Here is a 21,884-nt window from a genome sequence, read left to right as displayed (position 1 = left end):
TATTCAAAAGTTTAATAAAATAAGTGCCGTAAGTCCAAGTGCATAAATGTGCAACAGTCGCCATGGCAGAAATGATCGGAGAAGGGTTTGCGTGCTAGCGGGCCATAAATAATATATTATATAACCGAAGCTGCGGGCCGTATGAAATCTTACAGCGGGCCGTTATTGGCTCGCGGGCCAGACTTTGGACACCCCTGATGTAAGTGATTTTACCACGAACACACTGAGGAAGACTTGATGTGCTGTCCTGGACAAGTAACAGTTCACAACCATTGTGAATAGTGAATTCAAGAGATTAAAATATACTAAGTCAATCTAGTGCCAGAACTTTGTAAAATATGGTCTAAATTTGCTGATCATGAAACTCCCACAAGTTTGTTGAAGTAAATCTTTTAAGGAAATTAGATTGATATGAAACAAAAGACATGAATGCTCGAGTATTTAGAATACTTTGGATATTCAATATCAGTCAAGGGCCATAACTATGTAAAAATAAAGTCAAAATATGATCATCAATCTCATATGAGACTGTGTATTAGTAAATGTGGCTGAGGTCAAGCCAAAAAGTAAATTATGTAAATTTGTGTCCCCCTACCTACCATGGTTAGGTTATAAAATTCACAAACACAAAATGTGACTATAACCTTTAAGACACGGTTGTAATGTTATTGGGCAGACGTTGAAAGAAACATTTCACTGACATCTTAATAAACATTAGAGGAAAAGTGCAGCATAGGTGTAAAAAATAACTGACCAGTGATGCTGACCTTAAAGATAAGACCTTGACTGTTACATGAGATCAGGGTGCCAAGATTGGGTGGAGGGGCACCATTTAAGTACACTGTCAGGTTATTCATTTACTATCATTAAAAGTGTGTAGAGTAAATAAAGGAATTAATAAATTATCAAGCCTGTATAACACATATATAAGTATACTAAGCTGTATCCTTTGATCTTAAACAGTTGCTTAGTGAGAAAGCACAATGGTAAATAAACTACTGACCTCTGACCATGATCTTGAGGGTACAACCAACAATGTGGTATGAACACCTTTTAATGACATATATAGTCATACAAAGTTGTATCCCTTCATCTCAAATGACTCTAAAATTATAAAGTGTAACAAAAATATTTAACATCTGACCCATGACAATGACCTCAAAGGTAAGCCTTCCATCACTACCAAGTTTCATGCCTTAACCTCAATTAACATACAAACTATAGAGCAGTAGGTGGAATGGAATGTAAAATATTGAGCCATGACTCAGATCCTGATGATAGGACCCTGAATGTGTTATGTTATAAACCTTCTAGACATCAGGTATAAGTAAACCTATTTTCATCCTTTTTAATCTCAAATCATAAAAATCAAAATCGATGATTTAACTCAAATGGAACTTTTTCAAAAGGGCAGAAAAACTAATGTGAATTTTACAGTGTTCAGAAGCTACTGAGGAGTCTAAGCTCTTGAAGGACCATAATTCCTGCAAAATAATCTCAAAATCTCATGAGACTTGAATAATAAGAGGAATCTACATAGCAAAAATTCAAATCAAATGGATATTGTGAATGCTAGAGTTCACATACCATTGTAAGAAATACCAACAAGATGCAAAGTGGACATAATATCACTCACCTAGCTTATTTAACCTAACAGTTGACTTTTTCACTAAGCATGGTTATATAGTATTGCAAGAAAACATATGATGCAAAATTTCTTCCAAACCGTCAATCATGTATATTTTAACTATCTGACTATAGTCTGGCCAAAAAATTACACTTCCATTGCTAAAAGACATAATTAATATGCAAAGTCTCTAGCACTTAATCAAAGTCATCCAAGAGCTTTAAAAGTGAAGTTTATAGACAAGGCTTATAAAATTAAATATGCAGTCTTGAGAATCACATGGCTTTCACAAAACTGAAATAATATGTGGGGGTATTCAATAGAAAATTACCGTAGGGTGTTTTTGTAATTAAAAGTTCAAAATACAAAATATGCATTTCCAAAAATGTTGACAAATATATGAAATGGCATAAAATAATGCACTCTAAATTTGAAGTTTCAGGCACTTTAACATTACATTACCAGTATAAAACTACCTATTCCATAACATATATCTGAGTTGCTTCCAAATATTTAAGAATTTCAGATTCCTTTTTGCAAGAAAGCTGTTATTACCAGAAGAAACCAATATAAAAAATCATTTATTGCACACAAAAATCTATAATGGTGAAAATCTGATCCTTATTCAAAACACTGTATAGAGTTTATTCCAGCCCACAATTGGATATTTTCTCAAAATCTGATCCTTATTCAAAACACTGTATAGAGTTTATTCCAGCCCACAACTGGATATTTTCTCTCACAATATTTCTCTTCTGTATTTTTCTTCAGTTATAAATTACAAAATGATGATACAAGAGTATGTCCCGAGTTTGTTCAAATCTGAAATAAAATCATGGCCTCCAGAGTAGTAACAAGCAAATGTGAAGAGATGGATGGACAATGGACAGTGCATACCGTAAGTTCATTGATCCATTTGGCCAGGTGGGCTAAAAAAATAAACTTGCCATCAAACTCATCCGAAACCTTGCTGAGGTCAAACTTCAGTCTATTTAAATTGAAATCTACAACAAAAATTGGGATGCTTGAGTTTTCACAAGCTTGTGGAATGTCTCTTATAAGTCAATCAAGGGCAATAACTCTGTAAAATATGGTTAAGTGTGTGTGTGATTTGGATTCTTAACATAGCTTTTAGCTATTTTTCAGTCATATCACTGCAATGTCTGCAGTGTGACAGTTTACAGTGATGTCTAGCAGTGGGGCATCATGCTGCAGACATGTAGCATAATATCCCACCCAGTCACATTATCCTGACACCAGGACGACCAGTCCTAACACTAACCTCTTAATGCTGAGTGCCAAGTGAGGCATCTGTTAGTACCATTTTTGTAAGTCTTTGGTATGACTCGACCAGGGATGGAACCCACAACCTCCCACATCCAAGGCGGACACTCTAGCCACTAGGCCACCGGAGCGGTAAAAAAAAATATGGTTATGATAAATGCAAGCAAATGAAAAGAACTCTAACCAAAACATGAAAGTAAATCTTCAATGACTGGCTCTGACCCAAATGGTCATATAGGCAAGAAATTATATGACAAAACTGTCTGAGCTTTATAGTGATACCTCATGCATGAACAAAATCCATAAAATGATTTAGGAAATATAAGCAAATGGGCCTGATTTTACTTCATCGAACTTGGTACATGTACCAAGAAAATATGTTGTACCACAGTATATCATGATATTTTTAACATACTGCGATATGTACTACAGTATACCACAAATATAACTGGGAACAAAAATTTCATGTTCTGGAGTAGAGACCTGACACCTTGTTAATAGAAAAATTTATTCTGTCAATAGCTGCAACAATTAGCTTGTGCTGATTTATATCAAAACAACAGCATAATATTTCCATTACATTACTAAAAACAAATTATTATCTCCAGATAAAAAGACAATAAAACATCTCAGCTCAAAAGAAAATTGCAGCCTCCCCCCCAAGTGAATTACCTACCAGTAACATTATATAAATTTGTTATGTGTATGTTAATAATTGTACAAGCTGTAACATAAAAACTGAAGCTAACATAGGATGATTAAGCTTACACTGTAGATGTCATCCTGTGAAAGGCATGGTGCTGACACTAGAGTGCCTGTTGATACAAAAAGAAAGCGTTGACAATTTACTAGCTAAACTAATGATATAAGAGACATAAATACTCGAGCAAGATGCCAACACACATGCAAGCTGGTTTTCAGTAAACATTTACTCAACAAATGAGAAAATATTTAGTTGACTCAAGAAATTGCAAAATACTCAAGCAGAAAACAAGCCCACTCCTGAAAATCTTGGGATGATTCGAAATCCTATAAATAGGTATGCACGTACTTGTACTTAAAAAAATTACATTATTTTATTCTGAAAATTTTCTAACTTTTGACTTGGTCCAAATATCCTTCATAACATTCCATTTAGCCACCATATTGTCAACCATATTGTCATACACGACACTTGTTAAACATGCAATTAAAAGATTACAAATGTATTTATATTTGCAATACTTAAAATTAATTTGTGATAAATACATCTGTTTTGTAAAACAAAAATATGTTTGAATTACTTTATCATGAAACTTTTAGTACAGTGTCATATTTTATAAAGGTTTTATTACCCATAGTGGGACAATTTTTATGCAATCTGGAGTAATGCCATTAATTCAAACATAACAGAACTGTCAAGGCTCCAAAAGAGGGCATGTCAAGAGTAATATAATAAATTTACCAGTATGTGAAACAATATTTCTTAGAAAGTACAAATATATGTATAAAGTGTACAGAAAAGCCATTCCTGTCTTTCACCAAAGAGATCCTGATGTAAGGTCTGTTGGAAGTAAAATTTACATAATACTAAAGCCAAAGAAGTAATGTTTAAAAAGACCTTTCAATATACCCATCCACTGGTATGGAACATTATTCCCAGTGACATAAAACAGGCTACTAGCATTTCCTCTTTTTGTAATCAATGTCTTACATGAATGAACACTTAAGACATTCAAACAGGTCTAAGTAATATAATGCCTTTTGCTCTTCCCTCCTTACACATCTTTATAAAGGTGATTTTGTTTCAATGTAATATGACTATTTGTATGTGCTCACTGATGCTTGTTTATTAAATGCTTGAAACTTGGTTTCATTTTCAGAATAACTCAATTCTTTAGTGTTAAGCTACATTGGTCTGTATTTACCGTACATAACAGAAGTCCTCAAGGCAGATAAGTTCCTGTAACTTAGTTAGTTACCAGCTCTAAATAAAGTCATCATCATCATCATTATTGTACATACCAGGGGCGTCCGACCTTTCAAAACAGATAAAATGCTTAAGGTCGAACAGTACCTTATCACTAATTATGCATAAAATTTAAATGCATATTTTCAATAGGACTACCTACATGGTTGTAGGCCACACAGTGGCCTGCAGGTTGGATGTGCCTGGTATATATGATAAAAGGGTGGGGTTCTCAAATGTTTCTAGTTATGACACAGGATTTAAGTCACCTGGAGTCAGAAAAGGACCACAGGGCTAATGTCAACTGTATGTACAAATTTGTACCTGCATGCCTAATAAATCATTATATTGTGAAATGGTGAAAATCTCATTTAAAGCTTTTATGTTATGACTCAATGGCTAAGTCCCTGGATATAAAGACAAGACCCATGGGGAAATTGTCAGTTGCATATCTGAATTTGCTGTTTCAATCCCAGTAAGTGTATGTGTATTTATATCGTGGGGATCTCAACAGCTTCTAAGTTGCAAACAATGGATTACCACAGTATGCACACAGGGCATGTCCCTGTGCCATTCAAACCCCCATCTGACAAAGCTGCCCACATAGTTAATAATCATGCATACAGACACACACACCATTCTCAGGCTTGACAGTATCATAATCTGGGAGTTACATAAATTTTTGTCAATCAACCCCACCATATGGTGTATGCAATCACTACAGGGATAAAAAAAATATGTCCTGTTTTCCTTTACATTATTAAACACCGCCTTTCACAACTAAGCTAATGAATTTCAGCACTGCTAAGGATCAACCACAAATTTAAAAACAACACATTCTGTAAAATGTATTGAAGGATTTTTATCAAATTTATCTACATGTTAAAAAGTCATTTTTTACAAAAGATACAGTAGAACTTTGATTATCCATCAGGAAGCAGGACCGAGACCATGACGGATATGAGAATTAACGGATAATAGAATATGTACATTAAAAATATTATACAACAAATCGAGTCATCAAAAAATCATAATATCTACATATGTATATGAAACTGTTTTTAATATTTTGATATACAATGCCCTGATGGTTAACAGAGACCGATGGTTAATAGGATGATGGATAATCAAAGTTCTACTGTAATTCAATTTTACTTTTCTGCAGTGAGTTCTCCAGCAGCTGTTCTTATTCTTTCATATACCAAATTCAGCCAGAAGTTTGGAGAAAATCAAAGCTGTACAAACCCATGCAATTTTCTCGAACGTCCCTATATGCCCACACTATACTAGGAACATTATGCAAAACAGTATTCTTCTTGTGGGTCAGTGGTTCTTCCCGGGTTATTCCTCCACCAATTATACTGGCCGCCATGTATAGCATATATAGTGCTGAAAAATGGCGTTAACCCTATAACAGCTACAACTACAAAACAGTATTCTCATCAGCCAAGTTCTGGGAGAGACAGGCACATCAAAATTCATAAAATTATTGTCCAAATTTATGGACCAACCCAACAAATTGTTTCAAAACTATAATAAACAGGATTGGAGAAAATGAAAGATATTACATCTGTGATCAAGACAGAACACACATCTGGGCATAAAGAATCACATTATCACTAATTACATATATCTGCAGAAGCAAAGAGATAGTGACACAGCTAAACCAAATTTTAAAGACCTTGCATTTTTTTAGTAACTGATTATAATCGATTGATAGTTGGTTTAATGAAACCAATTATCAATTGGGAAATTCTGACCGATTCCCATCACTAGCGACAGAGCAAATTTATTTTTATTCTGCCCAGATAGTCCTAAAGGCAAGAATCAACACTTTTATATTCTGGGTTTTCAGTTTTATTTAAATGTTAGTGATGCTTTTGGCACAGGCAGTGAAGAGCAGAATCAAGCATCTACGGAAATCTTGGAGAAAAGAAATAGATTTTAAAATTCATCAAAACACGTAATTTGGCTACAAAGTGCGGCCACATTTTTAAAAAATTGGCAATACTTTTCTTTAGTTTACATTAGTAAGTGTCCAGTATATGCTCATGTCACCTAAGGCAGGTTTTGCTGTATACAATTAGCATAATTTTGTCTGTATAACATTCCATTACTTTTAGATCAAAGTGCCAAATTTACATCAAGCATGCAGTTTCTATGTATGAAATACAGGTAATCATGTCTGAACTATTATGATTTTCAGCATATTAAACTTTTAATATGGAAAAAGTTATGTGTAAAAGAAAATTGAATGTGCCTGCATCTAACTACTGTGCTTAGTCAACGTGTTAATAGGAACGAAACATTTATTGCAGATCAGTTTTGTTTAAGTACTGGATTGTTATGTCGATTCCAGAACTATAACTGTAATGATTTAAAGTGAGATGAATAAATGAGACTAGATTTTAAATATAACAGAAATATTGCAAATCAATAATCCGGGTTACATATGTACATGTAATTTTGACTGGGCAACCAACATATACAGTAGTAGTCGATCTTAAACTCAGCAGCCCTAGGGCAAGCTAATAAGGAACTGTTAGCATTAAAACATCCCTTTTCCATCTGTCACAATTTGTTAATATTTACTCTCTTGTATAAAATATCTGCATAGCTGTTTGAGGAAAAAAAGAAGAGTCACAACATAAATTCAAGATGGAAGCCAATGATATGGTATCAACCTGGCTCTAAGTACAAGATGGTCTGACCATGAAATAATAGATAAAACTATTATGGTAATCTATATTATAATATGTTGAACTTTATATATCTAAAAAAAATGTGAACAATTTAAGTTAATTTTTAATGCACTGTAACTTACCAATTTCATCTGTCTCTTTTCAGAAATCGATGCATTCCGTACAACCTAATACATATGATAGTATGCTTTGGCAAGTCCAAAGTAATCAACACAATTACGTAAGATTATTTCAGCTGTTCTTACATTGTACAAGATAATTAATGATAGAACCATCATTGTATGTACAGTAGGGCATGTAACAGGACACACAACAAACAAATATTATTATCTTTTATGAATGCCATCTTTGAGGATGCCATTGCACTGAGCTATTGGCATACATTCTGGGAATAATCTGGCTTGTAAGTTGTGAACAATTAAATCATGGCAATTATGTACATATAGTGTCCAAAAATTCAAATAATGTTAGCAGTAATAAAGAAAGCTCAAAAATATTATGATGATTAACAGTTTTTCTTCTGCATAAAAATCCTTCTAAAAAAAGGAGTATTTTCACCAATTTATGACTTTATACAAGCATCAGGAATCTTATTTCTGTAATCAACAGTCTCCATCATCTGAACATTTACTGGTGTGCATCCAAGTTTAAAAAAGAGGTAGTATCTTTGCTAAAAATGATTTAAATGGTGAAAAGAGTACTTTCACTCAAAACCAAAAGGGGTGAGGATGAAAATAAATGAAAGGATACATTAACAACAAAAGATGTCACAGAAGCAACAAAATAATTAATAGAAAAAGTAAACATTCTGACCTACTTTTCCTTAGAAGAGGGACACAATGATGAAAGGAACACCTTGTTCAATTTTCATGAAGGGTCTATGCCTACAGCTAGAGCTTTTATAGAAGGATAGACTTTTACACAGGTGTCACCTTTCAATCAACAAAGTTATTAGTGTAATAAAAGTAGGTCATTTTGACTAACCTTCAGGTGAGGTAGTTTAGAAATGACTTGATGCAAATTGTCAGTCAAGCTAATATGCTTGACCAAACAGTGCATGTTTAATAGTCTACAAACACTATATTAACAGTTGAATGGAGTTAACAAACTACATTTAATTTGTGACAATGGTAAAAATCGTGTGAACAGAGCTTTTGTAACTCAAAATGCACAGACCTACTTGTTGCTTGTGTGAAATTTCCTCCCTTCTCCAAACATCACTGCAGAAATCTCTGATGTGGATCATAGCTTGCAGTCAGTCCCATGATCATCTCTCAACATAATATTTGATGAATATCATGATCTGTTCATATTCATAAATATTAAATTCAAAACAGCTGAGTCATGTATTTAAATCAATCTTTACACAATCAATTAGTCCAAAATAAAATAAGCATTTTCCAGTCAGCCTACCATCCTCGTTTTTCACTGATGACCCTAGTACTTTTCTTCCACCATGGTAAAAAAAAATATTACAAAACTGATTTGTGCATCTAACTGAGCAATTTTTGCCCAGTACTGTGAAGTGATTAGCACTTTATATATACTAATCATTATTAACATATGTAATGCTTATATATATAAAAAAAATACCTACCATAACTTTAAACCAGTGCAATAGGCAACACATTTCTGAGATGGCCTTAGGGATATTTTACCTATTATGTTCTTTGGCAAATCAGAAATGGAAATACACAATTTGATCATTACTAGAAACATCTATGAGATATCAAGTAATCTTTCCCAAAAGAATACTGACAAAATCAATATCAGACAGTAAATTTAAGTACATGAAAACATACTTATATAATCACAAGTTCCATTACATGTCAGAATTAAGTATCAAGACATATACAGGGATCACCATTCAATTTAAAGTTGTAGGGTGATTTGCCAGAGTGGATTGGTGACCTCCCCCTATGGGGATACAGTTTTTGTTTTTTTATTAAAGTAGCTGGGTGTAAAGAAAAGGTAGCCATGTAAACCACCTGGCTCCTGGCTCACAAGGAAAGCTCTGCATGTGCTTCTGTGATTTTGTTGCTCATTATTAGCACCGTCATGTTTTAATCTCTACGGTTCGAAAGACTTGTAGTGACCACAAAAGACTACCAGAAATGGCAACCGTATTTTCTCAACTGTAGAAACTTTCTCAGACTTTACATATCCTTTTCTTCTAAAACCTCCTACTTTCTTGTGGGTTAAATTTGTAAGCAGCAGTCATTCAGTGTTTCCCTCATGCCATTTTATGGTGGTGCAATGCCATGTCATACTTTTCCCTCCATGAGTGCCATTTATTCTACTGAAATGGTGTGGACGTCTTTCCCAAAGAAGTGCCCTCTTTTCAGTTGCAAAATGCCCGATTTCTCAGATTACAGAGCATTTAGGCAATCAAGAAAATTGTACTTTAGTAATGCTTCAATTTTAAATACAAAAATTCTTTCTTTCTGTTCATTTCATTAATTTAATTGCCAGATACAGCCTTTTTCATATAACCTACTAGGGAAATGCATATTCACAGAAGTAATAATTAAAAAACTGAGGGTCCTCGGTTTAGAGGACAAGCACCTGAAGGTTCTCTATGTTTGGCAGCACTTACAGTAAGCTCTGAATAGGGCAAAATTCTGTCCTAGTTTGACCATTACACCATTTTCAATGCATTTGAATAAACACCACATAAATGTAATGCATTGTTTTCCCCCATGACCTTTGAACTACTACAATGGGACATAACCCTTAAAAAATTTTGGACAATACTGATTGGGGTGAAACGAATTTTCTGATATCTATCAAATGTTAACAAAAACTTGTTTTGAACAGGTTAAGAATACCACGATAGGCAGATGAGTATTTCTGCACAATGTAAAAAAAAACCTGCTGACTTGTATTATCACTGGCATAAGGCATGATGCATTGAAAACTTTTTAGACACTAGTTTGATCCCTGCACACATTAGTGTATATTTTATACACTTACCAGTATTTCTCACAGCTGTTGAGCTATAAGGTTCTTTTGGTGGCATGTACATTATATTTCTGGAGCAAATCCTATATCTGGTAACTTGTAAATCTATGTGGAGTACCAGAACCCCCTGTTCTGTGCCATTTTAGATTTCTCTCTGGATATGGCTGTTAACAATTACCAGTATCTGTCTAAAGTGTATGCAGGTTTGTTCCAGAAAGATTTGCAGCAAAATAACTGAGCACATTTTCATAAACAGGTGGCATGCCACCTACATATCATCCACCAGTATCAATATATGGGGGGGGGGGGGATTTATCATAATAATGCGCATTATATCTGTACTATATCTATTCAAACTGTAATAACTTCAACATTTCACATTCCTTTTTCAGCATACTCAGAATATAAATATGTTCATATTATGCTAATATTGTCTATAAACAAAAAGTCTAGTTAGGAATTGAAAGAATATTGACACAAGAAAATAATGCAGCCCATGCCCTGCTTTTAAAATATCACAAGAATGCAATAGGACAAACTTATGTCCAGTTTATGAAATTTTAATTGAATATACGAAAAACTGGGTCAATGGTAGTTGTGCCCAAATTTTTCTTCAAGTTCACTCAACCCAATCAATATGCACAGTAGAGCATATGAAACCCGTTTATAATTATATTTTACTTATCCATTATGCCCCTATAAGTGGATTGAAAACAGAATAGTGTCAAGTCACCTGGGTTTGGTTCATATAGGTATATGGTCTTTTTTTGTGGATTTATGAACTGGGTTTAGTGTCCATGAATTATTCTATATTCTAGACTGACATTCATATATACTGATCACAATAAACATTCTTCCATAATCCAAACCACAGGGACTCGTTACAATGAAAATTAGTAGTATTCGTCACTTAACAGAACTTATATCCCCCTCCCCAAACGTCTATTCATTGAAAGATATTCCTAATTTTCTTCGTAACAAACCACAGGTGTCAAGTCGCCCATCCAAAATAGAAAGCATCACCTACCTCGCACATGTCCATTACTGGCCTTTATCCTTATAATCTGAACGAATTGTCAAAATTAGCTGGAATTAAATTGTCAACTACGATATATGTATATCGTCCATGAGGAATTATCGCTCCGGTGACAATGTTGTGTATAATAGCCTAGGGCAGGCGACCTCAAACCGGTGTCTACCTTCACCTTGGCAGCAATTAATGCCACTTGAACGCTTTGGAAACAAGAGTTGAGTCCCTTTAAGATGTCTCGCGTCAAAAGTAGTGACGAAACTGATTTTTTATTTCTTCTATAAACGCAGCATTCTTTTTTCTTTTCATTTGTTTGGAAATATGATTGCATAATATATATTATTCACATATTATCAGAAAAGTTAAATAAGATTTATTTAATATCGACATGATTTAAAACAACAATTCAGCATAAGGTAAAATGAGCAATTTGCCCACATTGTATAAAACAAACGAGTCATAACAATGATTTCCTCGACGTAAAACACAGTATAATACGTAGATACAATCGGACTAAGGTTTTTTCTTAAATGTTCTATTTAACAGACAAGCACACCCTCCCACCATATCACCACGTGGTAGGTGCTCTTTTATTAACTTTGACTGTTTTTTCTTCTATATTCTCTATAACAAATTAAGAAATAGAAATTGGTAGGGAAAACAAACTCCCACTTGTGAGGAGCCGTATCTCCCCTACCAGACCATTTTATTTCATTTTCTAGATAGCTCTCTAAATAAGAACAACTAGAACAAAGATTTGATCTCTTTTGTTATACCGTCCAAACAATAACACGAGATAACATACACAAAAATATAGCAATATACATTTAACAAACACTGGACAACAGCGATCAAAGGCAAAGATACTAATTAAAATAAGGCTCAGTAAACCAGCCTAGGTTTACTAAATGAGTCTATATAAAATAGCAGCAGAGAGGGTGAACAGACCACTTAAGGGAATGGTCACCCTTGTGTTTAGACCAAAAAAAACAGTGACCCTTCATAGAGGTCAATACCACTTCTACGATTATTGTTTGTCCCAAACAGAATTGTAGACGAACCCTCTCTGCTGCTATCAATATTGGGAATCATCATCTGAATCATGGGAATCTTTTGTTTTGTTCTTCAAGTAATATTCAAGTTCTGATGGTGGTTTTTCTATTTTTGGATTTGTGTTCTTTCTTTTTCTGTAATAGTTCATCAAACTTCTGTATCGATCTCCACCGCAATATTTGCAAATCTGATATAATCCTCTAACACCGTTGTTACATCCAACACATCTTCGTGAACCAGCATGAGGATTTTTCTTTAAAATATAATTATGTTTTTTACAATATTCTCCACGACACCTTTTGTTGCATTTATCTGTTGTTCCTTGAATTAACCACGCACAGTTGTTCATTATATTAATGATATCTGTTTAATTAAATTTACACCCTGTCTGCTGATATCAATTAAAAAATTGTTATATTTAAAATAATGGTACATCCAGAATCTCATACTGCAAGAATGGCACGAGAACGATTAGAAGCAATTAAAAAATTTCTTCCTGTCAGAGACTCATTTAGAAAAAATCTACAAGCGCAGCAAGAAGCACAAGTTGAGTACGAAGAAGAAACTAAAAAACTGTTTAAACCCGTCACTGCAGCTACTGAAAAGGTTACAGCTGTCATCAAAGAAGATCTTCTTCCGGTATCAAAACAAACAGCAGAACAAACTGAAAAAATAGCAAGAAGAACTAAACAGACAAAAAAGACTTTACGAGATCTTCCACCTGGCTAAGCCAGGGAAATAGCTGCGGCTCAACCTCCACCTGTTGGCGAAGAAATACTTGAAAGTATTGGAAAACTTCGTACTGAAGTCGCCGACGTGCAAAAAGAACATGCACCTGAACCCGAACTAGTAGAAAAAACTTAGAATTGATTGCAAAATTTAGGAAGGGGGTTGTTGAAGAAATTAGAAGTACTAAAAGAGAAAAATTACCCGAAGCAATATTAAATATACTATTTAATAAATCTAGTATTTTAAAACCCCATTATGAATAAGTAAATGATGATAATCTTATTAAATATATATATATCGCGTATATTACAATAAAAAACAAGCTAAAGGTCAAGAAAATAAAATTATTAATGAAGAAGTAAAAAGACTTTATAAAGAGAGACTGAAACAACAAGAACAACTCGCCCAGCAGAAACTTCTTCCACCTTTACAACAAATAGAACAACAGCAATTGATGTTGAAACCATCTAGAGAGAAAAGGAAGCAGATGGCAAAGGAAATGAAGCAAAAAGCAGAAGAAAAATGGAAACAAGAAGAAGAAATATTTAGAGATATAGAAACTAAACAACAGGAGAAATTACGTTCACAGGGTAAAGAAAGAGATCCTGACGATGATCCTCCAAGCGCTGTAGGAAGTGGGTTCCTGACTACATCAGAAGGAAGTAATTTTATTTGTCCTGATAATATCCTCAATGACGTGTCACGGTTAGAAGTTCTCATAGGAGGAAAACGTGCCGGAAATAATTCACCAGAAATAATTAATGAAGCAGCTGATATTTGTCGGCGATTATTTCAAGGTGGTATCATGGATATCGGAGTTTACCGAGAACTTATCGATGAACTTGTTGATGACTAGTTGTTAAATAAATGGTAAATTAAAAAAGATGATCATGCATAATAATCAACGTTAACCTGTACAGGTCAGAGCGGTGAACTCACGATTACCAATCTACAGAGCTACTTACGGAGATGGACTTGGTGATGTTGTGCGGGGATTATTCACAAGGATAGCTCCAAAAGCAGCACCCGTTGCAAAACAAATATCGATGAAAGCTATCGATATTGTTCGTGAAAAAGCTCCTGGAGCAATTGTCAATGTTGCTGGTAAGGCGTTTTCGGCAATCAAAGAAAGACTAGCACGATTATTGCGACGAAAACAACAACCACCAGTGAAACTGGCAAGTATTGAAATTATGCCCGCAGACGTAAGTAAAATAATAAATCAGGCTGCAAATCAAAAACTAGCGGAATTATCTGAAGAGGCAGAAAGAAATATAACATCAAATTTGATAGATCAAAGACTCAGTGAATCAGGAAATAATATTTCAAGCATGATATCAGGAAGTGGAGTGTCCAAACCCGGTTTTCGTGTTAGACGAAAATAATTATAATAAAATGTTTAAACGTGAATCCGATGAAGCATTTGATATGGAGGCACCTGTCCTTAAAGATGAATCGGTACGTGATTATCAGTTTTATTCTTATGAGGCACGAATACCAGATCAACGTGGAAGAATTGAACTACAAGTTCATGATACAAGTAGATACTTTTTATCCGCTGAGGCTTTTCTTGAGGTAGAAGGTACAATTATAAAAACGGATGACACTAATTACGGAGGTACAGTAAAAGTTGATTTTGTCAACAATGGGATTATGGCGTTGTTTGATAGCGCCACTTATATGATCGATGGAACAAATATTGAATCGATTCAGAAAGATGTAGACGTTGCTACAACAATAATAGGATTAGCAAGATATTCTGATGATTATACAAGATCAGCAGGTCCTACAATGATGTTTGTGAAAGATAACTCCAATAACCCTGAAAGCGATCCGTATAATAAAAGACTACCAAGAAATTTTGCCAATAATGCTGTTGCTGACGTGGCCCCAGTGGTTCATGGTTCTAGCGAAAATTTCAACTTGGGATTTGCAGCACGTAGAAGTATGTTGATAGGAGACAATAGAAGATTTTCATGTGCAATTCCACTATCGCATATTTTTGGATTTTGTAGAAATTTTAGAAAGGTTATTTTTGGAGCTAGACACACGGTTGTTCTTGTGCGAAAAGGTGATCATAACGATGCTCTGTGGAGACCTGTTGGTGATGCTGGTAAAGTAATATTGTCTAAACTTTCACTGTGGATGCCGGTAATGACTCCAACGATCGCAGTAGAACAAAAATTCATTTCTTTCATGGACACTGGTGGTAAATCCCTATTGTCATGGTTAACAACAAGCACAGACAGTATGCAAACTAACGTTAACGGTCAGTTTACATGGCATATAGCATCACAACAGGGTGTTTCTGCACCGCGACATATTTTTGTTGCGTTTCAGGAAACTAATCGATTAGGCTCACAAGTTCACTTTCATATGATATTTGATAAACTAGGTATTACAGATATTTCTTTACGGATAAACGGACAACAAGAACCAACAGAAAATATACAACTAAATTATGAACAGAATCGTATAGGACGTGCATATCATCGTTTAATGTCATTCATGGGACGTGATCAAAATGTTGATACTGGATTGCAAATATCACAATATGATTTCAGAACTTTGTATCCGATTTATTATTTTTCACTGGAACATCTTGATCTATCAAAACAATCTGTCGTTGATGTACATCTTAAAGCAACATTGAATACAGGTGGTGCTAATTATAGAGCAATCGCGGTCATACTCAGCGATAAAGCCATGTTACTTGAAGGTGGTAGTGGTCGAATGAGAGTCGTTGATGCACCAGTGGAAAATCTCTAATTATTCAGAAAAATATTATTTATATAAAAATGTCGTATAGTCATGTTAATGTTACTCTGACTCCCGGTCAGGTCAAAAAGCTTCAATCAAAAACCACCAGCAAATGTGGAACTAAAATATCACTAAAATGAGATCAGATGGGTGGTGGTCCAAACAAATTATCGTTGACAAATAATCAGATTAAACATTTCAATAAAGCCCTAGAATCAAAAACTGGAGTTCAATTACGTCTTTCTCCGAGCGCCATCAAAGACTTGGTTAAAACGGGTGGTATATTTCCACTTCTTGCGGCTATTCCAGCGTTAATAGCTGCTGCCGCTCCAGCCGTAGCAAAAGCAGCCGCGTTAGGTGCTGTTGGAACAGCTGCTGGAATGGCTCTAAAGAAAGCAACTGGTGGACGATATAGCAAAAAAAAGGGACGCGGTCTAAGATTACCGGGATCTCGCTGGGGAAGCGGTCTGAGGCTCCCACGTTAGATGTTCCAGCATCAAATTTTGATTTACTTGATGCTGCTAAACGATTAAAAATTAAAGCCTTTAGAGGTGTTTTTATGCGAGATCAATTACCAAAACAACCAAACAAACTCGAAACAGGTATTATTAATCTAGACTCGACTTCAGGACCCGGTACTCATTGGGTATCATACGCGGTTGATCCACGTGGAATCGTTTATTTTGATTCATACGGGTTAGCTCCACCTGCTGAATTTATCAAGTATGTCGCACCACTCCACGCAAGAACCAGAGGTTCCAAAGTTTGGTATTCAACGCTACCCACACAAACAATGACAGATCCGCCAATATGCGGCCGTGAGGTAATTAATGTACTCGACGCTATATCAAAATCATCCAAACCGCCACATAAAGTTGTGCATGATTATACAAGCAACCGATTCGTTGCGCGTAAAGCGTTTTAAATAGATCTTGGATCATATATAATGGTTGATATTTACGGAAGATCTTCCCGCGTTAAGAGAAAATCTGGCGATGTTGATCTGTCGAAGTATGCGACTAAAGATGAACTCGCTGATATCATGAGCCTGGCTGGAGTTGATCCAGATGAGGTCGTTATTTTTCAAGATCGATATGGTAAACTAAAAACGAGCAATATCAGATGGAATGATATAGTTCGACGAGTACTTGGTGCAGTTACGGATAATATTCCCGTGTTTACTGACGGTGGTAGAATCAGAGATTCAAGTGTATCATTTGCAACAATTAGAAATGAAATTGCAAGAAGCGTTGCTAATCGTGTGAGAAATACCGGTGACACAATGACGGGTGAACTCAGCATGAACGGAAATAAAATAGTGGTTTTAAGAGATCCAACATCCGACGCAGATGCAGCAACAAAAAAATATGTCGACACCGTAGATGGTAAATTATCCACGCTGCGGACCGAGTATGACGTTCACGTGGGCGCTTTTGCAAGATTTCGCAGAAACCATCAAAGAACCGCAGAAGAATTCTTCGGCACCCCGCACTCCGTTGACATAAATCTCGCTGATATCAATACGAACATCGACACGATCATACGAACACAGCAAGACATCGTAGCGGGGATTCCTGAGATCGTTAATAAAACCAATTTGATTAAAATTCCAGCCGGAATAACTCCCGGGCATATTACCAACATCGTATGCACGGTATCATCGGGATTCGCAACATGGTCTCAGCAAAATAAAACCATCAAATATACCGCAACAGTCACTGGCGTGTACAGGCTGTCTGTGTTCAGTGCTGCGCGATTTGAGATATTTACAACGTTTCCATGGCGTCATTCAACGGATAGGTTTTCCGGGGTTGTATCTGTTATATTAAATAGCGGAACCGAAGAAATTTGTATCCTGGAAGCAGATGATAAGAAATTAACCGCAATATCTTACTGGTGGTGTTTGGAATTTGTAGCTGAAACACCTCAATTGGTTGCTGCATAAAAATATATGGATGGTGCACAATACAGATACAATCAAGCGCGTGAATGGCAGGCGGAGCTAAAAGATCAAGTCGAACAATATACAGTAAAAGTACAAAAATATCGACGACGATTAGTTATCGTTGATGTGATTGTTTATTCAGTATCCGCTGTTGTTGCTGGAACCGGTGTTATATTATCAGCGGTGACAATGATAGCACCAGCAGCAGTAACTATTTGTATTTCAGCAGCAACAACGATTACAGGTGTGCTTAATATCATCACAAAAAAAATATGCACCTGCACGAATGAAAAATTATCCGATTACATGATACGATTACATACAGCGACGGTCGCATACTCGAAGTTATCCTCGTTGTTATCAGCGAGCCTCAGTGACAGAATTATATCTGATGTCGAATTTTCAATGATGACTAAAATATATCACGAAGGTATCGGTATTAAAGATACAAGTACTAATAATGACAGAATTACTCCAGCAGATCGTGACTAACACAACTCCGCCAAAGATAACGATGATCTGGGTAAGTTCAACTAATCCTGAATTTAGTATTAACTTTCCTACTTAAATTCCAGTAAAAGAAATAGCATTGGCTCAATTACGAGTATATTACAGCTGGCCAAATATCAGATCAAAATCATTTAATGGTACACCAGCAAATAAGTTGCTTGTACTTGCTAACAAGAACAAACCAGATGGTACTCCTGACTGGATAGATGTTGGAATACCCACTGGTAGTTATGAGATCGAACAAATCAATGAGGAATTTCAACGTAGAATAAAATCAATAACCGTAAAAGAAGCAAAATTATCAATTAACGTTTATGAACCGACGCTGTCCTCGACGGTTGAGATACATTCTCCTGATTATGCCGTTGATATTTATCAATCCACGATAAGATCCGTACTAGGTTGGCCTGAAATTCCCCCGGTGTATGAAGGACCACCAGAACCAAAACGAGCTGATTTTACGTCAACAAATAGATCTCGTCACGATATTGAAATGAATTCAAATTGGTTAGATTTTATAGAATTAAAACCAGAGGTGATAGGGGGAGAACTTTATTTTGATCCTGTACTTATTTCTTATAATCTTAATAGACGTATTATTGCTTCGAATATTGATTCTATATTTTCTTCAATAAACTCAGACCATACAATACAGTTAAATAGTTTACGTGATAGTTTTCGGGAGTATTTATCTAATTTGACATCTGCGCGCGATAATATCATCAGGTACATAGAGGTTTTAAATTTTATAGTTGATTCTTCTGAAATTATCTATAATAGAATTATAGATGTAGTTCTTAAGCCATCAAGCGATTATAAAAATCCTTCGCAACCAAGTACAAAATATCCGAAGCTGATATTGCAACATTTAAGTTCCCTGATTATAATCCAGATAGATTAAGAAAATCTGTCAATGATGTTATCGATGAACATTTTCCTAAAATACTCGATGCATGGAGAAAACTAGTTCCACCTCCAACTGTTCTCAGATATAATAATGATCCACATGGCGGCGGCAGACACGTTTCTCCGGGAATCGTTAATATAACCAGCACGATCGTGGTCAATCTGGTTTGTGACGTAGTCGATGGCAGCTATCAAATAGATCTCGGAAAATCAAATCAGGCTCAACAAGGATATATTTTATATACATTTACACCACAAGTTCCCCCTGGAAGTTTAATCGTGCAAGAACCAACTAATCCTGTGTATCTGCGGTGTCACAATAATATGTTAACACGAATAAATTTTAAGCTCACAGACCACCTTAATCGCTTAATTGACATGCGTGGAGAAGAGCTTGTGATAAATCTGTATGTGAAATCTTAATTAATCCAGTAAATGTTATATAATGTACCAGCACGTGATTGTTTTTTATACACTTTAAAAACGCCATCAGAACAGTGTTTTCAAAACACAGAGCAATTTAGCATTAATTTAGTTATTGATGAATACGGAAGCGAGAACAGTTAGATGAACTCCGCCGAGAACATATTATCGAGATCAGATTCTAAATTATACACACTCCTGTATTAAACTCGATCAACTTAAAAAAATAAATAAATATAATCACTGATGGGATAAATTAATCAATTTTGTACAATCTGATGGGATAAATTACACAAATCAGTTTGCTAACTCTGATAGGGTAATTGGTACTGAAAATTACACAAATCAATCAGTTTGCTAATTCTGATGGGGTAATTGGTACTGAAAATTATACAAATTAATCAGTTTGCTAATTCTGATGGGGTAATTGGTACTGAAAATTATACAAATTAATCAGTTTTCCAAAAAATACTACAAAAAAAAAAATTGCATTATTATTCTGAAATATTTTTATTATTATTCTGAAATATTTTATTTTTTATGAATCAATCTGATGGGGTGGTTGCTACTGAAAAGTATGCAAATCAATCAGTGTGCTAATTCTGATGGGGTGATTCCCACTTAAAAGTATACAAATCAATCAGTTTGCTAATTCTGATGGGGTGGTTGGTACTTAAAAGTATAGAAATCAATCAGTTTTCCAAAAAATATTTTATTATTATTCTGAAATATTTGTAAATTAATTCTGATGTGATATACAGTGAGGGAAATTATATTACTACTCAGTCGTTAACCGCTGACATAATTTTTCATAAGTATCTTATGCGGGTATTGATTATTTTTTTTTGTTTCATATTCGCTGGATAATTCCGACCTGATCTTTTCTATTGCAACAGAAAGAGGAATAAATTCATTTACTTGATCATCGTTCACCATAGCCAGTGACTGAAACATAGCTGCCTGAATCCGCTTTATGAACTTATATTGAGATGATAGAACATACTTATTTTCATTTTTAAGTTCTTGTAACGTTTCAAAATCAGATATTATTTTTTCAGGATTTAGTTCATCAGATATATTAATTCCGTTTTCTTCTAGTTTTTTAATAGCAGAAATAATGTCTTTGATATTTTCTTGGTTCATTATATAATATGTAAATCTTTAAAATAAAAAAAAATTATCCCTGAACCCCCTATCGAGTCTTTAGCGAGTTCAAGGTACAGGTACACGAAACACTAAAACGCTATGAGAGCCCCTAACCCGTCAAACAACGGTCTAGAGGCCCAAGAGGGTGTGTTTGGTGAAGATATACAATGAAATGGATATACACAATGAAATGGGTATGTACAATGAAATGGGTATGTACAATGAAATGGATATATTACAATGAAATGGATATATACAATGAATGAATGACGGCACATGACCATAAATTACCTCCCTTTCGTGAGTCAAAAAATAAGTAGTATAATAATGACAATTTCTGACCCCCCAAAAAATAAATATAATTCGAGGTGGTGATGATAGTTAGCAGTACTGAAAGGTGATTTTCTGCTTATATTTTTTTGAGAAAGCAGATCTGGTTATATTTTCTGCTACTCTTTGTGCTGAATATGAGTGAATATCAAAGTATTTCGCAGCTGAACATATCGAACGAAATATAATTACTTCGCCAGATTCTGTGTTTGTGGAATTTACCGCCCTTCTAGAAACTGTCTTACATCTTCCAGTATTACCACGTGCAGAGTTCTGACTTTGCGTGACAACCCTCAGATTGGATAAGGAGTTGTTCTGAGGATCCCCGTCAATATGATCAATAACAAGACCATCTTTGATCACTCCGAAGAAACACTCATACGTGAATCGATGACAATGATACATTTTATTTCTTCCAGCGTTGAACCTTAGATAGCCAGTATTATTAACATTACCAACTGGTCTCTTCAACCTACAATTTCTGATGACACCATTACGATCTGATTCATAGTTTGTTATTGTGGGATGTG

General features: G+C 35.0%; 1 protein-coding gene across 1 annotated transcript in view; it reads right to left on the bottom strand.

The window, feature by feature from the left end:
• Positions 1 to 11,714, bottom strand: part of LOC149794269 (vitamin D3 receptor-like) — a 152,436-nt gene extending 140,722 nt beyond the window's left edge. The window contains exon 1 of the mRNA XM_089968417.1: positions 11,550 to 11,714. Within this exon, the coding sequence (XP_089824543.1) occupies positions 11,550 to 11,564 (15 nt within the window). The 5' untranslated portion in view covers positions 11,565 to 11,714. The remainder of the gene's footprint in view (positions 1 to 11,549) is intronic.
• Between the last annotated feature and the right edge of the window lie 10,170 nt (positions 11,715 to 21,884).

This window comes from Sinohyriopsis cumingii, chromosome 8 (genome assembly GCF_028554795.1).
Source record: "Sinohyriopsis cumingii isolate HCF-2022 chromosome 8, ASM2855479v2, whole genome shotgun sequence".
In the NCBI taxonomy this organism is placed as follows: Eukaryota; Metazoa; Mollusca; class Bivalvia; order Unionida; family Unionidae; genus Sinohyriopsis; species Sinohyriopsis cumingii.
The sequence above is the reverse complement of the archived record's forward strand: the minus strand, read 5'-3'. Positions and strand labels throughout refer to the sequence as shown.